This window comes from Oncorhynchus mykiss, chromosome 8 (genome assembly GCF_013265735.2).
Source record: "Oncorhynchus mykiss isolate Arlee chromosome 8, USDA_OmykA_1.1, whole genome shotgun sequence".
NCBI classification, from domain to species: domain Eukaryota; kingdom Metazoa; phylum Chordata; class Actinopteri; order Salmoniformes; family Salmonidae; genus Oncorhynchus; species Oncorhynchus mykiss.
In genome coordinates this window covers 50,371,656-50,398,114 of record NC_048572.1, presented here as the reverse complement: position 1 = coordinate 50,398,114, position 26,459 = coordinate 50,371,656, and the positions used below count along the sequence as shown (strand labels likewise).

Genomic DNA, 26,459 nt, shown 5'->3' with positions numbered 1-26,459 from the left:
ACAGTGTTCTGTCCATCTGGTTTCATCTTCACTGAATGGGGAATAACTGAGGAAACAACAGCATCTACAGAAACAGTAGGGGGTTGCACCTCACTCCTCTTACTAGTACACACAGCAATGTGATGTCTGCTTCCACATGTTGCACATGACACATCTTTGACTTTACAGAATTTTGCTATGTGTCTCTGTCCTAAACATACAAAGCATCTTCCCATGTTCTTTAGTTTCTCTTTGCGTGTAGCAATATTGTAGTCAGGGCAGTTTTCTGATTTGTGGTCTGCACTGTCACAAAATAGACACGTTTGTTGTTCCTTCTGGCTGGCTGTATGCAGTGCTGCAGCAGAGGGCATGTTGGGTCTTTTTGGTTTCATTTCATTGGAGAAGCATGACTTGTTCCATGGTTTGCTCTCTTTCTGTTGGTTGTATGATCTTGTCATTTGTAGCGCTCTCTCCCTGCTCTGAACCTCTTTCTGTAGGAAACTGATAATCTCAGACACTTTCCATTCATCATCTACTCCCCTCTGACGACTATAGTCAAGAGCTATGTCCTCTGGAATCATCTGTAGTAAGATTGCGCATAGTAGGCTTCCATAGGTTTCTGACACTACACCTAGTGATTCCAAGCTCCTAATCTGAATTTCACATTCATCATATAGCTGCCTCAATGCATTTAGATCAGAGGATTTCTTCACAGGTGTGAGATTCAGCAGCTTTGACATATGAGCACTAATCACAAGATCTTTCCTTCCAAATCTGCTCTTGAGTAGAGTGATTGCATTATCATAGTTACTGTCTGTTAACATCAGTCCTGCTACTGCCTTTGCAGCTGGTCCAGTGAGATATGTTTTCAGATAGATAAACTTCTCCTTATTACACAGTGAATCATTGTTGTGAATAGCAGTCTCATATTGGCTCCAAAACTCCTGCCACATACTGACATCTCCATAGAATTTCTCAATAATCAACTTTGGTAGCCTTACTGATTGTTTCTGTAGATGCTGTTGTTTCCTCAGCCATTTCAGCCACTTCTTCGTCGCAGCTCATATCCCGGGTTTCGGCACCAAATTTTAGTTTAACTAACTTCAAAGTAATGACTCGGACGTCGGGTTTGATACGAAAGCTTCTTTTTTAGTAATAATACTTGTTCACGTTACATTTAACAACTTTGTTTTGGTACAGAGCAATGCAGGTAAGATGCTATCGGAAAGTCAACCACAATCAACACCTGCACATAATTGGCGTGTTATCTCTCTCATTCCTCTCGCAAGGCATTCTGGAACTTGCAGTCAAAAAGCGTAATTCAACACAACCCAATACAATTACATAGGCAAATAACTGTAAAGAAATATATTTAGATACAGCTCAATGAATAAACTTAAACATTAACTCTGTAACACATTAAAGTTACAACAGGTGGAGGAGCCGAAGAGGGAGAAAAGACAGACCAAAGGTGGCCTTCTCTGTTGGTTTGATTGATTCAGGAATTGTAGGACCATTCATTACTGAAACCCAACTGATCTACTACAAGAGAGTCATCACCAACATTGGCACGGCCTACAACCAAATTACAGGTCACTTAGAAGCACCAGTGTGAAGAGTCTACTACTTCAGATTCACTGCCTGGGGATACCGCAATTTGCAACGAGTAAGCCTGGGAGTAAACCTGTACCACAAATGACCAAAAAGTTGTGCATAATATTGTACACACTGACCATCAACATAATTATGTGCTGGAGCAGGGGGATGTGGTCTACATGAGTCTCCACTTAGGCATTGGGCTCTATGACAGTACTTGACAGGTTCAGGGAACAGAACCAGAAACTTTAATAGGAACAGAACCAGAACCTAGAACGAAATTGATCTATACTGTTTCGGAACTGAACCATTATTTTACAAGCATGGGAACGGGTTAATAATGTTATAATGTTAACGTATTCCAATATCTGCCTGTCTGCCGGCTGAAAATCTTCGCCAGTGTGTGTATAGGCTACCTGCCCCTCCCCTCCCTCCGATGCAGAGTCTACTGTAGCTACAGACGTTACAAGCATGATTCAGAAATTAGGGAGAGAGATTTTTAACAAGAGAAGAATAGATTCACTTTTTTCAAAGCTAGTTAAGGATACTATAGTTTTCACGTTTCACATTGGCTTTATTATCAATAAAAAGGTAAGACGTGTTTTTATTTTGGTGGCGCTCTGCTCACACAAGGTTGTTAGCTAGCTAGCTAGCTCTGGTCTAGCTCTCAAACTCTGGTCGGAACAGCGGAACAGAACAAGAAAAGTAATGGTTCTGTTTAGAATGAAACAATTGTACTTTTAGGGGTTTCCTGCTCTTCCCGATGAGAGGGGAGCACCGTACTGTAATGCTTTAATGAGCTCCCCAGGGCCTCCTGAGTGGTGCAGTGGTTTAAGGCACTGCATCACAGTGCTAGCTGTGCCACTATAGAACCTGGTTCGAGTCCAGGCTCTGTCGCAGAGTCCAGGCTCTGTTCCTCTCTAACCAATAAATAAGCATTTATAAAATACTGATAGGTGGAGGGGCTGGATCAGAGCATGTCAGCAGCCTCTGGGTTCACTTCTCCCTCCAGGACTGGGTTGGACAGCATGGTTAGGAGAGGGGACATAGGAGAGGAGACCAACATCAGAGTGGATACTATAAGTCTATGAACATTGTAAATAGTACTGCTTTTTATATACTAACCGCTGTTAATAAACACTTCTACGCGTTATTAGGGACAGACAAATCTGCGTAGGCTGACTCAAGGCTCCAGAAGTGATTTGCAAGACAAACACTAGTGGAATTGCACGAGCAAAATGTAACTAACTGCAGTTCTATTGATTAAATACGCATACAAAAACACTGTAAGGACATGAATATTTCCCTGCAAATGTTCGACCCTAGCTCTCTGGGGACTTTATTATATTTAAAAAAATGTGCAGTACTGTATTACGCTGAGTAGAATGCTGCTAATTGAGATGCTGGGGTTCCACTCGCTGCCCAGGCAGGGGAAACATGGTCCTACCTGCGTCCTTGTCCACTTCAGCCAAAACAGATAGGGAAACAGTTTCCTTTTTATGACACTATCATGGCAATAGATGAAGTATTGCTGACAATTCACCATTGGTGTGGAAGGGGACGATGCTGAACTCGACAGTTGAGGGGACAGAGCTATAAGCCTCACTAAACTGTGACACCTTATAGAACAGAAAGATTCTAAAAAAAATAAAGTGTAGACACATATATAGACACCAAGTGTAGACACCATATAATCATCATCATCAGTAGCTGATCATCATCAACAATATACTTTTTTGGGGGGGATGCTCTGAACACTCCATGCCATATCACACCTTCCGACAAGGTGTCCTTCAGTCCCTCCACTTTAGCCTCCCATTCACTCAGAGTTGTCACTCACTGGCTTTGCCTCCACCTGCATAAAAAACAATGACTTTTCAGTGCTCACAGGTTATTTGAAGGTGACATGAATACACACTTGTTCCAGTGAAAACGCTTTTACAAGCACACACAGGTAGGATGACCTAATATCTGAAGATATGATGGGTACAGAAAAGTGTAAAATAGCTGTAAACAAAGTTAGAAAAACTCACTGTTAGATCTGCTGTCTGCAGTTTTGTTTTCATTGCTACACAACTTGACAGCAGTATGTGGCAATATTTCATACAACAAATGCATGCTTTCCATGGTACAATATTGCATTGGAGCTAGGCACACTTGAACACATTCTTTACAGGAGAACAATGGAGCAAGTTGATATGTTTCGAAGCTGTTGTCAGCCAATTTGGTGGGAAGAACTGCTTTGGATGGAGCCAGACAGCCGACAAATAGTCCTAGCCTAGGCTACATACTTCTCAACTTCACTTGATGTAGTGTACCTAAAACGACCCATTTATAGTATGGTAGTTCTAGATAGTATTACAGAAAGCGCTTAATCTTAAATCCCACTTTAAAGACAGAACAGGCATATCAATATTTCTGTATTGAAATAGTTTCGATATGGAATGTTTCTTTCATTTTGATGATGCAAGATTTATAAAGACCAAGGCCTTCTCATTACCGATTTATTGGGGAATTTCCCATGCTACTGTATGTAGACCTATACCATCTATGGCAGGACTCTCCAACTCTCTGTTCCCGGTGAGATACCCTCCTGTAGGTTTTTGGAGTGAATATCTACAGGACAGCAGCTCTCCAGGAACAAGGTTGGCTAGCCCTGATCAATGGGGATTTCACTAATAACACCAACAACTAAATACAAAGTTGAGAATGTTTTATTTTTGGTACAGTTCACTCTTTCTCAATTAATAAGAAGCTGAGTGGTGATAGTTGGGGTTGATCTGAAAGTACAAAATCGCACAAAGATGCTTTGGATGAAGGGTAAAATGACCATCTCAGGGAAGGTAGGATGGGGAAAAGACAGTGTAGTTTGAGGCTTTTATTAGGAAGGGCAGGGGTGGTAATGGATGATCATGTGATGACTGATGGGCCACTGCGGCCTGTCCTCTCATGAAGCTGTGAAACCTTCAGGGCTACGGTAACCAAGGGTTCCAGCATCACCTGGCACACACACACACACACACATAGGTTATACACTTAGCTACATGGCCATGATGCTATTATTAGAAACACCACAGTTTGGTAAGTGAGATCTAATCTCTGAATCATCGTTTGCCTGGTCTTAGACTTACCTGTGGGTCTCGGAAGATCTTGTCAGGGTCTTTCTCATAGCTGTCGATGTAGACCCGAACTGTTGCCCCCATACTCCCTGTCCCACTGAGCCTGTAGATGATCCGGGAGCCATCTGTGAATATTATCCTCAGGCCCTGCAAGAGAGAGGACATGAAGATGAATTAGTCCAGTGTCACATGTAGGTCCAATTCTGCGTCCACGCCCGAAATAGCCACCTCACTTCCTCACTTGGTTTCTGCAGATGCGCCCGTCTACGGGATCCGTGTATTCAAAGTTGTCTGCCTTCTCCACCTGGTAGAGCTTCTCCCCCACAGCGAACCGCTGGCCCATAAAGGCCTTCCCCAGTATCCTCAGCTCCAGATCCTCCATCATCTGAATGGCTGCATCCAGGTCGACTTCCTCATAGTCATACCTGCCCAAGGCAGCACAGCAGAGGATGAAATGAGAAGCTTTGGCTACGTAGCTCACGTGTTTCCTCTTTCTGAGGCCAAACCCATCTGTCATTGTCTAAGAGAATCACACTGCCACTTTTTGACACTTGCTTTCATATCATAATGTCTTTTTTTCCCCAGCTTGATTATATTTTTCCAGCGTGTTATAACAACTCTCGGTTTCACTCAGACTTGAGCAAGTAGCCAAGCCTCACTACATCTCCCTGAGAAAGTCTGTGAAGATTCAGAAAAAAAAAGATGTCTGCAATGATATGCTTTGACCACCAGAGGTCAGTACCGTGATTCACACTGTCCATTGCTCACTTGGTAAAGAAGTTCCTGCCAAACGTCTGCCAGTGGTCCTTTATGATATCCTCCACACTCTGCTTCCTCGTTGCCAGGATTGACAGCCATGCCAGCACGGCCCAAAGTCCATCCTTCTCACGGATATGGTCAGCGCCTGACATGATAGAAACAGTGTAGATTGCTTGAGGTTCTTGCAGCGTTTGCCACGTTTCTTGTAACTACAACACAGTTCCTGACATTTTGACTCACTGATGAGATACCTGTGCCGAAACTCTCTTCTCCGCACAGTGACAGCTTGCCTGCGTCCATCAGGTTGCCAAAGAACTTCCACCCCGTGGGGGTCTCGTAAAGTTCAATCTTTGTTGCCCTGGCCACACTATGAAATGCAGAGAAATGGGGGGATTTAGTCATGAATATGGTTTATGATCATTCTGCACACATCTGTACATTCAATATTCAAGTTCGTTATCATTTGTTCATTGAGACAGGATGAAATGCAGTAATGGTCAATGGCTCATTTTCTCATTGGATAATGCCAGGCCGAGGCCTTACTTGTCCAGTGCAGCGCTGGTGGGCATGCTGCGGGCATAGCCTCTCACCCCTGTGTGCTGAAAGTAGGGGATGCTGAAGACATTGGCAGCGATGACAGCCACCGAGTCCGAGGGGTTGACGAAAAAGCCATGCTTACCCAGAATCATGCTACGGTCCTGGAAAACCAAACAGAGGTTAGAGGTCAGGCGACAAGAGAGAGGTCGTCATTGTAAATAAGAATGTGTTCTTAACTGGCTTGCCTAGTTAAATAAAGGTTAAGTAAAAAATAAAAAAGAGAGGGTTTAGCAGCATGGTGATTTATCTAAATACAATTCAAAGCATCTAACCCTAAAGTTGTGATAGAAGTCTTCAGTCTGTCTGGGATGCTTGATGGGTACTATTTTAACATTTCCTTAATTGTCTTGGATGAAAAATAATAAAACGTTTCTCAGTAGATTTTCAGTTGTTGTGTCAGCATTGACTGTTAAAGCACTTTAATATTTCTTGGGGGGGGGTTCTAGTTTTTTTTCTATATAAAGGAGAAATTCACAAATTAAAGATGATTACTTAAAATGGTGATCATTATTATATAGACAGTAAAATTATTGTTTGAGTTAGCACGCACACCGTCACCATCAAAGGCAGCTCCAAAATCGTACTGGCCACCCCTCATGGTCTCAACCAGGTCGGCTGCATAGGTGAGGTTGGGATCAGGGTGCTGGCCCCCAAAGTCTTGCAGGGGGACACAGTTAATGGCAGAGTTCGCAGGGGAGCCTAGCTCCTCACACAGTATCCTCTTCACATAGGGACCCATCACTGAGAAGTAGACAGAGGTACAGAGAGAGAGAGGAGGGAGGGAGAGAAAGAGGGATAGAGTCACGTTTAATAATAAACAGTTTAATGGGACAAGTGCCATGGGGTCCAAGAGACAGGATTAGAGAAATACAGAATTTGAATTGGACAAGTCTCTAGTGCCTGATTTATAGTGTGGCTGTTGAAAGAGACTAGAATTAGGGGAATCACAGTCTTTGACAGAGTAGAGAAACAGGATCAAGGTGTGGAATTCTGTAAGTGGGTTTTGGTGGTTATGGCGAAGACATGGCAAAGAATTTGAGAGTTAAATAGTGATCGTTTGACACTGTGATGGGGACATTTGGGGAACCATAGTAATGGAGATTTTTGAGAATTGGAAGGACATTCTATTGAAAGAGTATCCTTTCTCTTAATGGATTATTTAATGATATTGACCCTCTTCCCAGTCCTGATAAAACATTTGGCAAGTACACTGTTAGCCCACATTTTAGATACCAGAGTATCCAATTACTCATCCTCATCATAACTTTGGTCTCTCAATTTCAGAAGCTTTGAAGTCGGTTCAACATGCACACATCCTTGGGTTGACCGGCTGATTGCTTCAAGCCACATAGACATTCACTTCTTATTGGAGAGAGGGAGTAGGCATGAACGTGGAACCTTGTTAAAATTCCATTCATGTCAAGATCTTCTGCGATTTGGCAGTCTAAGGACACCGGCTTTCCTGTGCAAAGGGGGGTCCCGCCTTTGGTTTCAGTGTTATCACAGGGGAGCTGTAACCCCTCTCTCCTTAAAGACTGGATCATGTAACAGATAGTGAGATACGACAGCTGAATTCTCGACTGGGCTTCTGCTCTCACAAATCGTGCTCTGCTCATCTTTACTGTGGCACCATGTGAGATTATATGAAACCTAAGCTATATATCAACATGTGCGCTTGTGGAAACAGCATAACTATAGTATAGGTTTTTGCTGTAGTGTACATCTGAACAGAGCAGTCTTCTTCTTACCTCCTAATCTTGCAGAGCCAGTCGAGTGTGTCTCTGAATATTGCATATACTCCAACTACACGTCAACGTCGTAGCTGTGAAGTCTGGCACGCTAGATTACTAACCTCCATGCATGGCATCTAGCTGGATCTTGATGTGGTTCTCCCCAGACAGCAGCTCCTTCAGTGCAGCAAAGTCAAAGATGTTCCTTAGCATGTTGGCGTAAGACTCTACCGAGTCCACTATCTCCACTGTGGCAAGACAAAGAATCCCTTCAGTTGTACATCTCAATAAGCAAAGTGGGGAAACAGTTGAAAGAATAAAAATAGAAGCAATGTTCACCAGACAGATTAAGTCAACCCAGAAACTGTGTTGTTAAAGAGTCACATTGATCTTGCACTGCAAACTTGGACTGTCGTGGTTTTCATTTGTTTTTTTATAGTGCAAGTTTGATTTAATTCTAATATGTGAGTTTTCTCTTATTGCCTACTCTAAAACAGCCAACAAGGAACCAAACATTCAGTGTATTTCTCCTGTTCTCTTGAGCTCCTTAAACTTGGCCCCGGGGCGGCAGGGTAGCCTAGTGGTTAGAGCGTTGGACTAGTAACCGAAAGGTTGCAATCCCCGAGCTGACAAGGTACAAATCTGTCGTTCTGCCCCTGAACAGGCAGTTAACCCACTGTTCCTAGGCCGTCATTGAAAATAAGAATTTGTTCTTAACAGACTTGCCTAGTTAAATAAAGGTAAAAAAAATATTGATTTTATTTTTATTTTTAAACTTGGCCCCCCAAAAACATCTGGATCAGATGGTTTAGACCCTTTCTTCTTTAAGGTTGCTGCCCCTATCATCGCCAAGCCTATGTCTGACCTTTTTAACCTCTCTGGGGAGGTTCCCATTGCTTGGAAGGTACAGTGCCTTGCGAAAGTATTCGGCCCCCTTGAACTTTGCGACCTTTTGCCACATTTCAGGCTTCAAATATAAAGATATAAAACTGATTTTTTTTTGTGAAGAATCAACAACAAGTGGGACACCATCATGAAGTGGAATGACATTTATTGGATATTTCAAACTTTTTTAACAAATCAAAAACTGAAAAATTGGCAGTGCAAAATTATTCAGCCCCTTTACTTTCAGTGCAGCAAACTCTCTCCAGAAGTTCAGTGAGGATCTCTGAATGATCCAATGTTGACCTAAATGACTAATGATGATAAATACAATCCACCTGTGTGTAATCAAGTCTCCGTATAAATGCACCTGCACTGTGATAGTCTCAGAGGTCCGTTAAAAGCGCAGAGAGCATCATGAAGAACAAGGAACACACCAGGCAGGTCCGAGATACTGTTGTGAAGAAGTTTAAAGCCGGATTTGGATACAAAAATATTTCCCAAGCTTTAAACATCCCAAGGAGCACTGTGCAAGTGATAATATTGAAATGGAAGGAGTATCAGACCACTGCAAATCTACCAAGACCTGGCCGTCCCTCTAAACTTTCAGCTCATACAAGGAGAAGACTGATCAGAGATGCAGCCAAGAGGCCCATGATCACTCTGGATGAACTGCAGAGATCTACAGCTGAGGTGGGAGACTCTGTCCATAGGACAACAATCAGTCGTATATTGCACAAATCTGGCCTTTATGGAAGAGTGGCAAGAAGAAAGCCATTTCGTAAAGATATCCATAAAAAGTGTCGGTTAAAGTTTGCCACAAGCCACCTGGGAGACACACCAAACATGTGGAAGAAGGTGCTCTGGTCAGATGAAACCAAAACTGAACTTTTTGGCAACAATGCAAAACGTTATGTTTGGTGTAAAAGCAACACAGCTCATGACCCTGAACACACCATCCCCACTGTCAAACATGGTGGTGGCAGCATCATGGTTTGGGTCTGCTTTTCTTCAGCAGGGACAGGGAAGATGGTTAAAATTGATGGGAAGATGGATGGAGCCAAATACAGGACCATTCTGGAAAAAAACCTGATGGAGTCTGCAAAAGACCTGAGACTGGGACGGAGATTTGTCTTCCAACAAGACAATGATCCAAAACATAAAGCAAAATCTACAATGGAATGGTTCAAAAATAAACATATCCAGGTGTTAGAATGGCCAAGTCAAATTCCAGACCTGAATCCAATCGAGAATCTGTGGAAAGAACTGAAAACTGCTGTTCACAAATGCTCTCCATCCAACCTCACTGAGCTCGAGCTGTTTTGCAAGGAGGAATGGCAAAAAATTTCAGTCTCTCGATGTGCAAAACTGATAGAGACATACCCCAAGCGACTTACAGCTGTAATCGCAGCAAAAGGTGGCGCTACAAAGTATTAACTTAAGGGGGCTGAATAATTTTGCACGCCCAATTTTTCAGTTTTTGATTTGTTAAAAAAGTTTGAAATATCCAATAAATGTCGTTCCATTTCATGATTGTGTCCCACTTGTTGTTGATTCTTCACAAAAAAATACAGTTTTATATCTTTATGTTTGAAGCCTGAAATGTGGCAAAAGGTCGCAAAGTTCAAGGGGGCCGAATACTTTCGCAAGGCACTGTAGTTATGGTTTGTCCTTTATTTAAAGGGGGAGAGCAAGCTGATCCTAACTGTTATAGGCCTATTTCTATTTTGCCCTGTTTATAAAAAGTGTTGGAAAAACTTGCAAATAATCAACTGGCTTTCTTTATGTCTCTAGTATTCTCTCTGTTATGTAATCTGGTTTCCACTCAAGTTATGGATGTGTCACTGCAACCTCAAAGGTTCTCAATGATGTCACCATTTCCCTTGATTATAAGCTATGTTGTGCTGTTATTTTTATTGACATGGCCAAAGCTCTTGATACGGTAGCACATTTCATTCTTTTGGGCCGGCTAAGGAGTATTGATGTCTCCGAGGGGTCTTTGGCCTGGTTTGCTAACTACCTCTCTCAAAGACTGCAGTGTATAAGTCGGAACATCTGCTGTCTCAGCCACTGCCTGTCACCAAGGGCCTACCCCAAGGCTCGATCCTAGGCCCAACACTCTTCCCAATTCACATCAACAACATAGCTCAGGCAGTAGGAAGCTCTCTCATCCATTTATATGCAGATGATACAGTCTTATACTCAGCTGGTACCTCCCTGGATGTTGTGTTAAATGCTCTACAACAAAGCTTTCTTAGTGTCCAACAAGATTTCTCTGTCCTTAACCTTGTTCTGAACACCTCCAAAACAAAGGTCATGTGGTTTGGCAAGAAGAATGCCCCTCTCCTCACAGGTGTGATTACTACCTCTGAGGGTTTAGAGCTTGATGTAGTCACCTCATACAAGCACTTGGGAGTATGGCTAGACGGTACACAGTCCTTCTCTCAGCACATATCAAAGCTGCAGTCTAAAGTTAAATCTAGACTTGGATTCCTCTATCGTATTCGCTCCTCTTTCACCCCAGTTGCCAAACTAACCCTGATTCGGATGACCATCCAACCCATGCTAGATTACGGTGATGTAATTTATAGATCGGCAGGTAAGCGTGCTCTTGAGAGGCTAGCTGTACTTTACCATTCGGCCATCAGATTTGCCACCAATGCTCCTTATAAGATACATCACTGCACTCTATACTCTTCTGTAAACTCGTCATCTCTGTATACCCGTCGCAAGACCCACTGGTTGTTGCTTATTTATAAAACCCTCTAAGGCCTCCCTCCCCCCTATCTGAAATATCTACTGCAGCCCTCATCCTCCACATGCAACGCCCGTTCTGCCAGTCACATTCTGTAAAGGTCCCAAAAGCACACACATCCCTGGGTTGCTCCTCTTTTCAGTTCGCTGCAGCTAGTGACTGGAACGAGCTGTAACAAACACTCAAACTGGACAGTTTTATCTCAATCTCTTCATTCAAAGACTCAATCATGGACACTCTTACTGACAGTTGTGGCCGTTTTGTGTGAAGTATTGTTGTCTCTACCTACTTTCCCTTTGTGCTGTTGTCTGTGCCCAATATTGTTTGTACCGTCTTTTGTGCTGCTATCATGTTGTGCTGCTGCCACGTTGTGTTCCTACCATGCTGTTTTGTCATGTGTTGCTGCCATGCTATGTTGTTGTCTTAGGTCTCTCTTTTTGTGGTGTTGTGTTGTCTCTCTTGTCGTGATCTGTGTTTTGTCCAATATTATTATTAGACTTTTTTAATCCGAGCCCCCATCCCCGCAGGAGGCCTTTTGCCTTTTGGTAGGCCGTCATTGTCAATAAGAATTTGTTCTTAACTGACTTGCCTAGTTAAATAAAGGTTAAATCAAAATAAATACAATTCTCATGACAGGTTATGAGTGATGTGTTTGTGCTCACCTGTGAAGGGTTTGAACTTGTTCTCCAGATCAAACGTCTGTTTGCTCAGGGTAGCCAAGTCTACCCGGATCTCTGGGCAGATGGCATACTCCTCTATGGTTCTGCTGATCTGGAAGATTCTGTTGGTGACCGCATCCTGGGCTGGGCCTGGGTTGGGTCAAACAGAAGCAAGACTTAATGCTGTAGTATCCTCTGAATACACATTCAACTTCATGTCTTGTGTTACACAAGGGCACTCATTTGTGTTGATCTTAATTGTGCTGCTCTAGTCTTTTCAATTGTTAATATAGACTGAAATGGTATCAACTGTGTCAAATATCTGCATCACTGAGCATGGTACGTGTGAAATGTCTCTATCTCATTTTGTAACACTCTTGGCTAACCCTTTCCTCCTGTTCCCTCTTCTCTAGTTACAGTACCTCCATTAGCAGTGTTGAACTTGATGCCAAAGTCTCCTTCGCGTCCCCCAGGGTTGTGACTGGCTGTGAGGACGATACCGCCGATGGCCTTGTACTTTCTGATCACACAGGAAACCGCTGGCGTGGACATGATCCCATGATGACCAATCACGAGCCGTCCAACCTGCCAAGATGACACAGGTCAGTTGTGTATGTTTTGGCAGGGGTGTTGTAAAGTTGACTTTCAGGTTAGCGTATCTGTCGCGGTTACATATTTGAGCAGTTATTTTGAAACAAGCCACTATCGCTTGGAGTTGAACACGTTTTATGACTGAAAGCCTCACGTTGACGGTATAGATTTCATTTGATTCCATATTTACTTCTGGATTTTAACATGAGAAGTCCATAAGCTATGGTTGCTGGTGGTTATACTTAGGACGGCCATAGAAATGACAGCGGTGGAAACACATTAGGTGCAGGTGTCATCATGTGCAACTTCCTTTTAATCCCCCTAAAAATACCCCCATCTGCAAAAGCGTCCGAGGTTCTCTAATTTATGACCCAGCACCTCGGGGCCACATTAGTTCTGGCACTGGGACAACAACAAAGCTAGTTTAAATACACATCTATTTCAAGACAGTGAGTCCTCAGTTAAGAAAGTTTGTTTTCCAGACCAACTTCGAATAAGTATTCAACAACTGTGATGAACGTGGCATATGTAGACAGTCTTTCTTAAAACAGTATGTGATCCAAAGATACAAAACAACCAGTTGTTAATTTGTTAATTTCATCCGGGCATATTTTCAGACACCTTTAATCCGTTACTAATGTTTGCATGCCCTGGATAGGCCACGTGGTGTCAAATAGGTAACACCACCAACCAGTAATTTGGAAAAGGTGACACTGATACACAGTCGCCCACGTAGTGACAGGTTACAGTGACAGGTAACACTGACCCCGTTCGCAGCTGCCATCTGAACAATGACCTCGATGGCTGTTTGATTGAAGTAGCGTCCGTCTCCCCCAACTACCATTGTGGACCCCTGGCGGTCTAGCAGATCGATGGAGGAATATATACTCTGGACGAAGTTCTGAAGGTAGTTCCTTTTGGACTGGAAGACAAACACCTTCTTTCTCAGACCACTAGTACCTGGTCTCTGGTCTGGGTAAGGGGCTGTGGGTAGAGTCAGAACTTGCAGTGGACTATCATCCATTGTTTCAATGTGGTACAAAAACAAAACAACAAAAAACAAGGAAAGAGGGGTAACCTGTTGTGTAGATGTGATCCCCTGACAGTTAAAAAGGTTGTACAGGCGTAACGGGAGGGAAAAGTCTTAGCCACTCCCAGTATTTCACAGGCTGGTAGGGGGTAGTTATGGGTCCAAAAATAAACCAGGCAGGCTAATGTGTGTGCAGAGACAGATGGTAACTGAAGACGTTCCTTAGTTTGCACATTTACAGGGGGATCACTGTCAGGGCTGCAGCAGACCCTGTGTGGTCCTTCCAGGCAGTAGGTGGGAGTGCCATGTGGTTTAGGCTCTGTACTCGGCAGCTATGCTGACAATGATATTTGAGAGGTGGATGTTGTCTCCGTGTAAGAGATTCCCCGAGCACTGATTCCGGGGTCAGTTTTGATTTGAATTGACTTGCTGATGCACAGGATTGAGATGTGGTGGTAATACTAGTTGCAGACCAGTGTGAAAGGTCAACTTCTTCTCTGAGAGTAGAAAGCATTGCCGCTTCATAGGGCTAATGTCAGATATTGTTTTGCTAGTGCTGCATCGCCAACATTACGGAGGTCTTTCTTTCCACTTGTCTTGTGACCCTCCAGTCAGACAAAACAATATTTCCAGTTGAAAGCTGATTTAAAGTACAGGTGCACAATTGTTGGGGGGGACAAACTACTTGTGCTATAGGGCTCTGCTGCCCCACGATGTCCTCTCATTAGCTTGGTAAGAAAATATCAATTCTAGGTCTGATTTCATCAGAGATCGGTGAGATATCGGCTATTTTTTTTTCAGGTCAAGGCTGAACAGTGTATACAGGGGAAGTACCTGTCGGACACTCACCATGTTGTCATACCCTCACCGAAGGCCATCCCTGTGTTTACATAAAGGGGCCAACTTGTTCGAGCCACTCCTGGCACTTTGTGTCATTGCGAAACAAGACACGAAGTACAAGGAGAGGAGTGTTAGCTAAATAGACTGGTACCCAGGCTAAACTTATTCTGCCAATCATGACACTCCCATCCCTCCCATAACCTCTGATAAGTCCATTCAAGTCCATTCCATTGAGTAGTAATACTACACTGTGTAAAGGCTTGAATAGAGAGGGGTTTTAGGGTACAGTATATTTACAGGTATAGCTACTAACGGCTATAGATAGACGTGGACATAGATAGGCATATAGACATTCCAATCTTTCAACTGGATAGCCATGTTTCTGCTGATTAGCTAATTAGAAATCAAATGATTTGTGCCAGTCTTTCGGCATAGTCGAAATACCGTTGTAGTCTTTCGAGGGTAATTATTCAGAACCACACCCAGAAGTGTCATAAATATGATTTATTTTCCAGAACTGTAAAAATGTGACAAGTAACAAAAATACAGTATTTACAGTACAGATGTGCTGAGAGTCAATGTGACTAAGATCCTGGTGATAACTGCTGTCATTAAGGTGGATGCCTGTGTGCTGTCCATCCAATTCCTCTAAACTTCATACCTGGTTATATTCAAACTTAAGATCTGCACGTTTAACACAAATTTGACATGAAAGAATTATGTACGTTTTGCATATTTACGAGGTTTGTGCGCAGATCACAGGTATGAATACCGCCCACCATTAATTCATAGTTTCCAATGCTTAAACAAGAACTCTATAGGATTCCACAAATGCATGTAACAATAGGAGGATGTTATCAATCAATTTAGCCCAAAAATTAGAACGCTAAACGGAGTATAAAAATGTTTGACAATTCATTTGGTTCCTTGTGTCCCAAAGCCTTTAATGCTGAAGAGGAGAAGCAAGTTCTTTTTAGATTAGCTATAAGATAAACAGTGGCTTAGAGTCTATTTAATCTACGTGGTCCCACTGTGCAGTCGACAGAAGAGACCTGACTAAACTGGCCTCCTAAATCTCCTTAAGGCCTTGTTGTCAGGGACTGTCAGTCACATGTATCTTTGCCAAAGCTTGGTCAATGTCTTATTTCTGTCCATACGTCTTGTGTTTGTTCTCAGAGGAAGTTGCCTGTTTCTGAGGTGGCTGTAGTGGTGGGGGTGGAGCGAATGGAGATCTGGGTGGATCGGAGGTAGTAGGAGGCCCCTCTGGTGGGCTTCCAGTGGATTCCCCTCCTACACTCTGAACGTCCCTTGGATCTCACGTGGATGTATCTCCCGTTCAGATTGGTGTCTCCACAAGCGTTGAACCACCAGCCACCTGCGAAAGCCCAGAGGATTAGTTCAACTTGATGCTGGTGTGAAAAACAGCAAACCCCATTCAAACTAATGTTCCATCAAACCATATTCTTCATAAATTAGATGAAAATCTTTCAAGAAATAATTTAATTCAGAACAAACCCTGTACTTGAGCCTCACGATAAACCATGCATCCATAAAATGTTGTCCTCCCCAGTCCCCACTACTGTACCTGTGTAGGTGTAAGCGCAGTGTGAGTCTTCAAGGTTGTCATTGTCCCGGTCCTTAGTGGAGAACTTCATACCGGTATGGTTGCTCATTGCATCAGGCAGATTTCCGGATGCCTGTGAGAGGTGGATAGTATAGTGGGCCTCTGGTCCATCCAGAGAGAAGTTGTATTCGATGAAGCGTTTGCCCTGTTTCCAGTCCTCCAGTTGGATGTTCAGGAAAGAGTCACCTTGACTAGCCAGGGAGTGGACCTTCTTCAGACCCAGCCAGAACTCCCCTGGTAACACAGACAAATCAACAAGGCTCAGTGCTGTACACACACACACACAGGCACATGAGGTGATGACAGCATCAGTGCTTTAATAAAAGCATTGAGTACTCTGGCCTGGTGCACTGGTCATGAGAAAATACACGTTGCACCTCACAACTCGATCACTCACCTTGAAAGTCTCCAAATCCGTTTTCAAACTTCTCCCAATTCTGATCGAAATTCACGGACCCATCCTTCCTTCTTTGGATTATAGTAGCCCCTCCATCTGCAGAAAGGAAATAGGAAATACTTCATCAATAAATATACATTAGTACACAACATCGGCACTACTCGTTGTCTGTCTTACCTTGATCCATGTCACAGTAGGCCATGAAGGGCTCGGATTGGTTAGGCTTGATGGTGTACATTCCACTGGCTCTCTCGCCCCTGGTAAATAGCTCACAGCAGTCTGATGGGAGATCTGTAGCACACAACCACACTCACAGTCAATCAGCAGCACTGAGGGGTGATGGATCAATCCCTCAAACATTGTGTTTTGTAGGGCCCCTAAAACGGTAACTGTTGTCAAAGAATGAGCTAAAAGGAATACAAATCAACAAATGATCATGACTCTTTTAAGCCACCTTACCTGTCATGTTGAAGCTGCCATTTGCAGAGGTGTTGGTCAGATACCCAGTGAGGTCCGGCGTGACAGACTGGAAGTTGTCAGATGGTTTCTCAATGGTCTCTTGCATGGAAGGGTTATAGGGGAGCTAAAAATGTGAAGGAATAATGTTGTGCTATAAAAATGTAGTCAATTGCCTGCTGTCATGATTGGAAGACTGTAAGGCTCAAGCTACATCATTTGTTGCACTATAGCAGCAACTACCTTCTCCTCCAGAGTCTTGATCTTGCTCCTCTGCTGAACAAGCTGGTCGCTCTGCTCTCTCACAGCCTTCAGCAGCTCAGCAATGCTTCTCTCCTGGGTGTGGATCACATCCTGAGGGACACATGATGGGACAGGGTAATTTCTCCAGACATATTTATCATTGGGTACAATATGTCTATCTGGGAGTATTGTGCTGTTACACTTCAAGAAAAATGGAGTAGGCTAATCGCTACTGTGTGTAAAAGAACCAAAGGCGACTTTAGTTCATTTACCTTCTTGAGGTTTGTTGAAGTGTCTGAAAATCATGTAAAAATTCCCCGTAAACTTTACCTTGGTTTCTTACCATACCAATATTCTACATGGATATTTTGTGAGTTTTTTGAGAATGTTAATCAGTTTTAACCCCATGCTCAATTCAAAACAGCATTTCCCCATGGGTTAAGGTCAGTTTGGGGTGACTCACCTTCAGTGTGCTGATCTCAGCCAGCTGCTCGGCGGGCACCAGGCCCTGAGACAGGCCGCTCAATTTCTCCTCCAGCCCGCCCACCTTGCTTTGAAGCTGGCTACGCTCCTGCAGTATGCTCTCCACCTTGGAGTTGATCTCCAGCGATAGGCTCTTGATCTCCTCGTTGTTGGCCTTGAGTACTACCGTAGTCTTCTTCAACTCCTCCTCTTCCTCCTTGATCTCGCTAGCCAGCACAGAGAGCTGGTTGAAGGAGTGGTCGAATATGTTGAGTTTCTGGAAGATGTCATTGATCTGGCCCTTGGTCTTGTGGACAAAGTCCCTGAGGCTGTGGCCAAGCTGGAGGAGACCATTGGCCAGGAGACGCACGTCGTCCAGAGCGGCGAAACGGGAGCGGGCCTCGACGGCGGGAACCTGAAGGAGGGGAGGGTCTTCGGACATGGGCTCCTCCTTGGTGCATAGGACCATTGTCCAAGAAGCCACAAGTACGAACATAAAGGTTAGCGTTAGCTTCATGATGTTGGTTGTTTCTGTCTTTAGACCGTCTTGTGTTGTTGGTAGAGCTGGCCAGCCGGCCACTTGAGTCCCCTCTTCCCTTGAAAAGACGCCACAGGACACAGTACTGGGAAACTATATAGGCTGCCTTGGATGAGGTAGATTATTAACTGCCTTAGTCTCAACTGAATTTGCTTCTGCAAATATGGCTGCAGCATCCACGAGTCCAGTTTACAAAAGAGCTTAACCCTTTGATTATAGGCTTTGTTTGAAATGACTGGAGTCAGTTATTTCAGTTATGTCAGTTCTATTCTGAAATTCCAAACAAAAGAACTGAGTGGGCAGCTGTGTGTGATGCAATCAATTGGAATGTTCAGTTCAAAACACATTGGTGTGCCAGCCTGGTACCAGCAGCCACCAACAAATGGCTATTCCAAAATGTCCACTTCAGTATCCCAGTCGGTGAATCATCATGGATGCCCAAATAAATTGTTGTTGGTTCTCAATGGTGGGGCCAAAGTCCCAAAATATATTTGCACTTGGAACAGTGTGCACTATTATCAACAACATCTGTGCATAACATGTTATATCTGATTTGAGTTTATTTTCTTCCTTTGTATAGACATTCATATCATTCACGTTTAGAGAGTCGCAGGTAATGAAGGGTCTGTTTGTCTCTCTCAGTGAAAGAGGTCCTAATGAGACTGGGTTGTAAACTTCTGATGACCCAGTTTACACATTATATTGATTGTGTAACATGTCCTACAGGTGTAGGACCTTAATTGTATCACTATTTTGTTGCTGAGAAATGTCCTGCGCCACAGGAAATGCAGATGAGCTTCAAGATGTACATAAATTCAATGACAACCCACACTAAAACAGTTATATTAACATTGCTGCACTTTTCATGTATCCTCATTTTGACCAGCTGATAGCCTAACCACAGATCAAGAAACATTATTGACAAAATGTTAAAATCCTGTTGCTGGCGGATAATTTTGCTACGACAATACAGGTGTAATTAAGATCCTACATTGTCCCATAGTTTTGCAATATTTTCTTTAAGCAATTTTTTTTACCCGAGAAAAGGTCAATGATGTATAACTAAGGTTGGAAATGTAAGCAGTGTAAATATTTTAATGGCAACCCTCTGCAATGACTGAGAATGTACGGTCAACATTTCACTCTGAGATCACCGTGACATATTTTTGGTGCGTCTGATTAAATCCCCATGGGAGCATATCAGAGTTGCGGACATTCCTTTTCTACTTGTGCATCTATCCTACAAAATCGGGTAATCATTCCTACTGATACAGCTGATACTGCTACATGTATAGTAGTGGTGATATCCCAGCTAGCACACAATGTTCTGAGAACCATATATTTCTTAGAGCTTGACTAATTCCATGGATAGAGAACATAATATCATAGCTTCTAATCTCACTGATGCCATGCCACAATAAAAAAGATATGTGTTTGCATGATTACTGCCTAAGCACATTCTTTCCATGTGTCCTATCTGTGCTTGAAACATCTCAGTGTAAGGTTTATGGAAGTTATTCAAAACCCTCAAAATAATCTACAATTTACATTCTCAGAACGTTAATAAAACCTCTCAGGAAAACGTTTAAGGAACCAGATAAAAACATTCTCAGAACCTCCCTGCAACCTAAAAAATAAATGTTCCAAGAACAGGTGTAATTTTCACTTCTGTTCTCAGAACAATTAAAAAACTTAACTTTCCGGTAATTAAACATATGGCTTCTGTTCCCACAACCAATGTGAAACCAAAAACAAACGTTCCCACAACTTCCAAAGATCCAAATGTGCTAGCTGGGTAGTGTGTGACTTTCTTTATTTTTATACAGTTTATTCTTCCTTAGTCAGCACCTCCACAAACATTTTTGGGTGTGTGTCAGATCATGCTTTTTAATAGTCTATGTAAGAACCCCCCAAAAATGAAGTGCTATGCAAAATGGATGTCCTACGTAGTTGCACCGCAAAAATAACAGGACAGGCATTAAAAGTAATGGTTGCCTTGGTTGTCAACAGTCTTTTGGTTGTTGTCGTCTTTTGACTGTGGAACCAAAGGAATACAAAAAATACAAAAAGGCAACGAGTATGATGCTGTGAACTATTTACAAAAATAAACAGTATACAAGTAGGACTAGATGACCATATTATATTACTGCAACGCATTTCGACCAAACAGGTCTTACTCATCTGACCAACCAAAGGATACTCAAAAATGATCATAGTGACGCAGAAACCTAAGGTAGAAACGGCTGAGTGGAGTTCCCACATTCGTGTTTTAGCGGCAAAGGAAGCTAGATTGAATTAGCTGTATCCCTGAAAACCACATGCTTCCAGTTGTTGGCAGCTCCGCTAAGGGTGGTGATGCAGGAGCAGCTACTCTCCCCAATCAGGGTGGAATTTTGCCAAAATTTGTAAAGCGTCGCAACTATACAGTGTAGCCATTTTGCATAGCTAATTGTGGTCTTGCATTCTGTAAACACTCAATTAGGCTTCAAAATTGTCTCGGTGAGGAAAACCTGATTTTACCAATTGATCTTTAAACTCTAATATGTATTTGATGTTTAATAGATTTCCATCCAAATTGGAAAAATAGCTTTTTAGATAAACTATTTCTCAAGCAAGAATTTTGCTATGACTGTTTGGGAGTGGTCTAAATGGGGAGGGGGAAACTGAAAACTAGCTGTTATTGGCAGAGAGGTTTTGAACTCCCTTTGTTATTGGTCTATTAATCAATTTACCGTATGGTGATGTCACCATTGAAAGCCGGATCTCCCGTCCATGCAAACCTGCTGATTAGAAAGTCTTGCGTAGACTGTATTATCAACCTGCAACTATTAGGAAATAACACTGATCACATTTACAGTGTTATTCACAAGTTTACAGTGTTAGTTTCATCAGAATTTTGACTGCACTGGGCCTAAAGATTCAGTAAGTTTGACAGTTGATAACTAGTTGTTTTCCTTTAACTGTATGTGGCCAGGAAATTGGCACGCTATATGAGTGTACAGGGGAATTTTATACAGAGACAGGTGAATATTACATGTATTTGATCCTTGACATATAAACTCAGCAAAAAAAGAAACGTCCGCTCACTGTCAACTGAGTTTATTTTCAGCAAACTTAACATAAATAACGTAAATATTTGCATGAACATATCAAGATTCAACAACAGACATATAAACTTAACAAGTTCCACAGACATGTGACTAACAGAAATTGAATAATGTATCCCTGAACAAAGGGGGGGGGCAAAATGAAAAGTAACAGTCAGTATCTGGTGTGGCCACCAGCTGCATTAAATAGTGCAGTGCATCTCTTCTTCATGGACTGCACCAGATTTGACAGTTCCTGCTGTGAGATGTTACCCCACTCTTCCACCAAGGCACCTGCAAGTTCCCGGACATTTCTGGGGGGGGAATGGCCCTAGCCCTCAGCCTCCGATCAAACAGGTCCCAGATGTGCTCAATGGGATTGAGATCCGGGCTCTTCGCTGGCCATGGCAGAATACTGACATTCCTGTCTTGCAGGAAATCACGCACAGAACGAGCAGTATGGTTGGTGGCATTGTCATGCTGGAGGGTCATGTCAGGATGAGCCTGCAGGAAGGCTACCACATGAGGAAGGAGGATGTCTTCCCTCTAACGCACAGCATTAAGATTGCCTGCAATGACAACAAGCTCAGTCCGATGATGCTGTGACACACCGCCCCAGACCATGACGGACCCTCCACCTCCAAATTGATCCCATCCAGAGTACAGGTCTCGGTGTAATGCTCATTCCTTCGACGATAAATGTGAATCTGACCATCACCCCTTGTGAGACAAAACTGCGACTCGTCAGTGAAGAGCACTTTTTGCCAGTCCTGTCTGGTCCAGACACTGTGGGTTTGTGCCCATAGGCGACGTTGTTGCCGGTGATGTCTGGTGAGGACCTGCCTTACAACAGGCTTACAAGCCCTCAATCCAGCCTCTCAGCCTATTGCGAAATGTCTGAGCACTGATCGAGGGATTGTGCGTTCCTGGTGTAACTCGGGCAGTTGTTGTTGCCATCCTGTACCTGTCCCGCAGGTGTGATGCTTGGATGTACCAATCCTTTGCGGGTGTTGTCTGCCACTGCGAGGATGATCAGCTGTCCATCCTGTCTCCATGTAGCGCTGTCTTAGGCGTCTCACAGTACAGGCATTGCAAGTTATTGCCCTGGCCACATTTGCCGTCCTCATGCCTCCTTGCAGCATGCCTAAGGCACGTTCACGCAGATGAGCAGGGACCCTGGGCATCATTCTTTTGGTGTTTTTCAGAGTCAGTAGAAAGGCCTCTTTAGTGTCCTACGTTTTCATAACTGTGACCTTAATTGCCTACTGTCTGTAAGCTGTTAGTGCCTTAACGACCTTTCCACAGGTGCATGTTCATTAATTGTTTATGGTTCATTGAACAAGCATGGGAAACAGTGTTTAAACCCTTTACAATGAAGATCTGTGAAGTTATTTGATTTTTACGAATTATCTTTGAAAGACAGTTTCTTTTTTTGTTGAGTTTACTTACAGCACTTTATATGTACAGTTGAAGTCAGAAGTTTACATACACTCAAGTTGGAGTCATTAAAACTCGTTTTTCAACCACTCTACAAATTTCTTGTAAACAAACTATAGTTTTGGCAAGTTGGTTAGGACATCTACTTTGTATATGACACAAGTAATTTTTCCAACAATTGTTTACAGACAGATTATTTCACTTATAATTCCCTGTATCACAATTCCAGTGGGTAAGAAGCTTACATACACTAAGTTGACTGTGACTTTAAACAGATTGGAAAATTCTAGTAGTCATGGCTTTAGAAGCTTCTGTTAGGGTAATTGACATAATTTGAGTCAATTGGAGGTGTACCTGTGGATGTATTTCAAGGCCTACCTTCAAACTCAGTGCCTCTTGGCTTGGCATCATGGGGTAATCAAAAGAAATCAGCCAAGACCTCAAAAAAATAATTGTAAACCTCCACAAGTCTGGTTCATCCTTGGGAGCAATTTCCAAATGCCTGAAAGTACCACGTTCATCTGTACAAACAATAGTACACTTGTATAAACACCATGAGACCATGTAGCCGTCATACCGCTCCGGAAGGAGACACATTCTGTCTCCTAGAGATGCACGTACTTTGGTGTGAAAAGTGCAAATCAATCCCAGAACAACAGCCAAGGACATTGTGAAGATTGCTGGAGGAAACAGGCACAAACGTATCTTTATCCACAGTAAAATTTGTCCTATATCGACATAACCTGAAAGGCCCTTCAGCAAGGAAGAAGCCACTGCTCCAAAACCGCCATAAAAAAGCCAGACTACGGTCTGCAACAACACATGGGACAAAGATCGTACTTTTTAGAGACATGTGTGCTCTGGTCTGATGAAACAAAAATAGAACTGTTTGGCCATAATGACCATCGTTATGTTTGGAGGAAAAAGGAGAAGGCTTGCAAGCTGAAGAACACCATCCTAAACGTGAAGCACGGGGGTGGCAACATCATGTTGTGGGGTACTTTGCTGCAGGAGGGACTGGTGCACTTCACAAAATAGATGGCATCATGAGGTAGGAAAATTATTTGGATATATTGAGGCAACATCTCAAGACATCAGTCAGGAAGTTAAAGCTCGCAAATGGGTCTTCCAAATGGACAATGACTCCAAGCATATTCCAAAGTTGTGGTAAAATTACTTAAAGACAACGAAGTCAAGGTACTGGAGTGGCCATCACAAAGCCCTGACCTCAATCCTATATAAAATTTGGAGGGCAGAACTGAAAAAGTGTGTGCAAGCAAGGAGGCCTACAAACCTGACTCAGTTACACCAGCTCTGTCAGGAGGAATGGGCCAAAATTCACCCAACTTATTGTGGGAAGCTTGTGGAAGGCTACCCGAAACGTTTGACCAAAGTTAAACAATTTTAAGGCAATGCTACCAAATACTAATTGAGTGTATGTAAACTTCTGACCCACTGGGAATGTGATGAAATAAATACAAGCTGAAATAAATAATTCTCTCTACTATTATTCTGACATTTCACGTTCTTAAAATAAAGTGGTGATCCTAACTTACCTAAGACAGGGAATAAATGTCAGGAATTGTGAAGAACTGAGTTTAAATGTATTTGGCTAAGGTGTATGTAAACTTCCGACTTCAACTGTAATTCCTAAAATGCTTCCAGTCTCAGTGTGCCTAAGTAACCACAAGGCCACAGATTTGGTCACATACAGTACATATACATAATACTTTTGTGGGTGTGGATTCTAGTAAAGAAGTTGTGATTGGTCCTTCTTGTTGAAAAGGCCAGCTGTGTTTAAGGGTCTGTGAACTTCCGATCAAGGGGAGGCACCCACATCATAGAGGACTATACCAACACAGTCAATATGTAACAGATAACCACAGTGGCCTACAGTAGCATAGAGTTACATAATGCACATCAAATTAGGAGTCTGCTGGGACTGTCAAACCCAATGGCACCTACCTATTGATTGTGTATCACTTCCAATAGAATTTCTATTTTCAGTTTTCTATTTTCACACTATGCTATTGATACTGACTAAATGTGGGTTGAAAAGTTACCCACAAATATCATCACAGTAACACTTTAATCTAAAGCCTCAATTGTAAAGGCTCATATAGTAGATGCTTAAAATACGTTATAGAGCATTATACAGTGCCTTGCGAAAGTATTCGGCCCCCTTGAACTTTGCGACCCTTTGCCACATTTCAGGCTTCAAACATAAAGATATAAAACTGTATTTTTTTGTGAAGAATCAACAACAAGTGGGACACAATCATGAAGTGGAACGACATTTATTGGATATTTCTAACTTTTTTAACAAATCAAAAACTGAGAAATTGGGTGTGCAAAATTATTCAGCCCCTTTACTTTCAGTGCAGCAAACTCTCCCCAGAAGTTCAGTGAGGATCTCTGAATGATCCAATGTTGACCTAAATGACTAATGATGATAAATACAATCCACCTGTGTGTAATCAAGTCTCTGTATAAATGCACCTGCACTGTGATAGTCTCAGAGGTCCGTCAAAAGCGCAGAGAGCATCATGAAGAACAAGGAACACACCAGGCAGGTCCGAGATACTGTTGTGAAGAAGTTTAAAGCCGGATTTGGATACAAAAAGATCTCCCAAGCTTTAAACATCCCAAGGAGCAGTGTGCAAGCGATAATATTGAAATGGAAGGAGTATCAGACCACTGCAAATCTACCAAGATCTGGCCGTCCCTCTAAACTTTCAGCTCATACAAGGAGAAGACTGATCAGAGATGCAGCCAAGAGGCCCATGATCACTCTGGATGAACTGCAGAGATCTACAGCTGAGGTGGGAGACTCTGTCCATAGGACAACAATCAGTCGTATATTGCACAAATCTGGCCTTTATGGAAGAGTGGCAAGAAGAAAGCCATTTCTTAAAGATATCCATAAAAAGTGTCTTTTAAAGTTTGCCACAAGCCACCTGGGAGACACACCAAACATGTGGAAGAAGGTGCTCTGGTCAGATGAAACCAAAATTGAACTTTTTGGCAACAATGCAAAACGTTATGTTTGGCGTAAAAGCAACACAGCTGAACACACCATCCCCACTGTCAAACATGGTGGTGGCAGCATCATGGTTTGGGCCTGCTTTTCTTCAGCAGGGACAGGGAAGATGGTTAAAATTGATGGGAAGATGGATGGAGCCAAATACAGGACCATTCTGGAAGAAAACCTGATGGAGTCTGCAAAAGACCTGAGACTGGGACGGAGATTTGTCTTCCAACAAGACAATGATCCAAAACATAAAGCAAAATCTACAATGGAATGGTTAAAAAATAAACATATCCAGGTGTTAGAATGGCCAAGTCAAAGTCCGGACCTGAATCCAATCGAGAATCTGTGGAAAGAACTGAAAACTGCTGTTCACAAATGCTCTCCATCCAACCTCACTGAGCTCGAGCTGTTTTGCAAGGAGGAATGGGAAAACATTTCAGTCTCTCGATGTGCAAAACTGATAGAGACATACCCCAAGCGACTTACAGCTGTAATCGCAGCAAAAGGTGGCGCTACAAAGTATTAACTTAAGGGGGCTGAATAATTTTGCACGCCCAATTTTTGAGTTTTTGATTTGTTAAAAAAGTTTGAAATATCCAATAAATGTCGTTCCACTTCATGATTGTGTCCCACTTGTTGTTGATTCTT

The 26,459-nt window shown here is 42.7% G+C and overlaps 2 protein-coding genes across 3 annotated transcripts; both read right to left on the bottom strand.

Moving 5' to 3' along the window:
* Positions 1-1,107: 1,107 nt before the first annotated feature.
* Positions 1,108-13,819, bottom strand: LOC110530019 (phosphoglucomutase-1). Of its 2 annotated transcripts, XM_021612776.2 has the most exons (11): positions 13,434-13,817; positions 12,499-12,661; positions 12,080-12,226; positions 7,903-8,028; positions 6,601-6,791; positions 5,997-6,151; positions 5,705-5,820; positions 5,463-5,598; positions 4,936-5,119; positions 4,707-4,841; positions 1,108-4,575 (listed from the first exon to the last, which is right to left on the bottom strand). In XM_021612776.2, exons 1-11 carry the CDS (start codon positions 13,689-13,691, stop codon positions 4,486-4,488), a joined length of 1,701 nt encoding a protein of 566 aa, XP_021468451.1. In that variant the 5' UTR covers positions 13,692-13,817; the 3' UTR covers positions 1,108-4,485. The 2 variants fall into 2 exon arrangements, with proteins under 2 accessions (XP_021468451.1, XP_036841457.1); XM_036985562.1 differs by lacking the exon at positions 1,108-4,575 and having other exon boundaries at positions 4,710-4,841; positions 4,928-5,119; positions 13,434-13,819.
* Positions 13,820-15,026: 1,207 nt separating this feature from the next.
* Positions 15,027-18,344, bottom strand: LOC110530020 (angiopoietin-related protein 3). Its single transcript, XM_021612777.2, has 7 exons — positions 17,721-18,344; positions 17,258-17,368; positions 17,018-17,141; positions 16,736-16,849; positions 16,559-16,654; positions 16,123-16,395; positions 15,027-15,912 (listed from the first exon to the last, which is right to left on the bottom strand). Exons 1-7 carry the CDS (start codon positions 18,234-18,236, stop codon positions 15,710-15,712), a joined length of 1,437 nt encoding a protein of 478 aa, XP_021468452.1. The 5' UTR covers positions 18,237-18,344; the 3' UTR covers positions 15,027-15,709.
* Between the last annotated feature and the right edge of the window lie 8,115 nt (positions 18,345-26,459).

Coding starts and splice junctions, on each gene's coding strand:
- LOC110530020 (XM_021612777.2), bottom strand. CDS start 18,236: ATGAAGCTAACGCTAACCTTTATGTTCGTACTTGTGGCTTCTTGGACA. Junction 16,850..17,017: donor TGGCAGCTTCAACATGACAG/GTAAGGTGGCTT, acceptor TGTGTGCTACAG/ATCTCCCATCAGACTGCTGT. Junction 16,655..16,735: donor CTACTGTGACATGGATCAAG/GTAAGACAGACA, acceptor TCCTTTCTGCAG/ATGGAGGGGCTACTATAATC.
- LOC110530019 (XM_021612776.2), bottom strand. CDS start 13,691: ATGGATGATAGTCCACTGCAAGTTCTGACTCTACCCACAGCCCCTTAC. Junction 12,662..13,433: donor AGATGGCAGCTGCGAACGGG/GTCAGTGTTACC, acceptor TCATCTTGGCAG/GTTGGACGGCTCGTGATTGG. Junction 5,821..5,996: donor ACCAGCGCTGCACTGGACAA/GTAAGGCCTCGG, acceptor TGCATTTCATAG/TGTGGCCAGGGCAACAAAGA.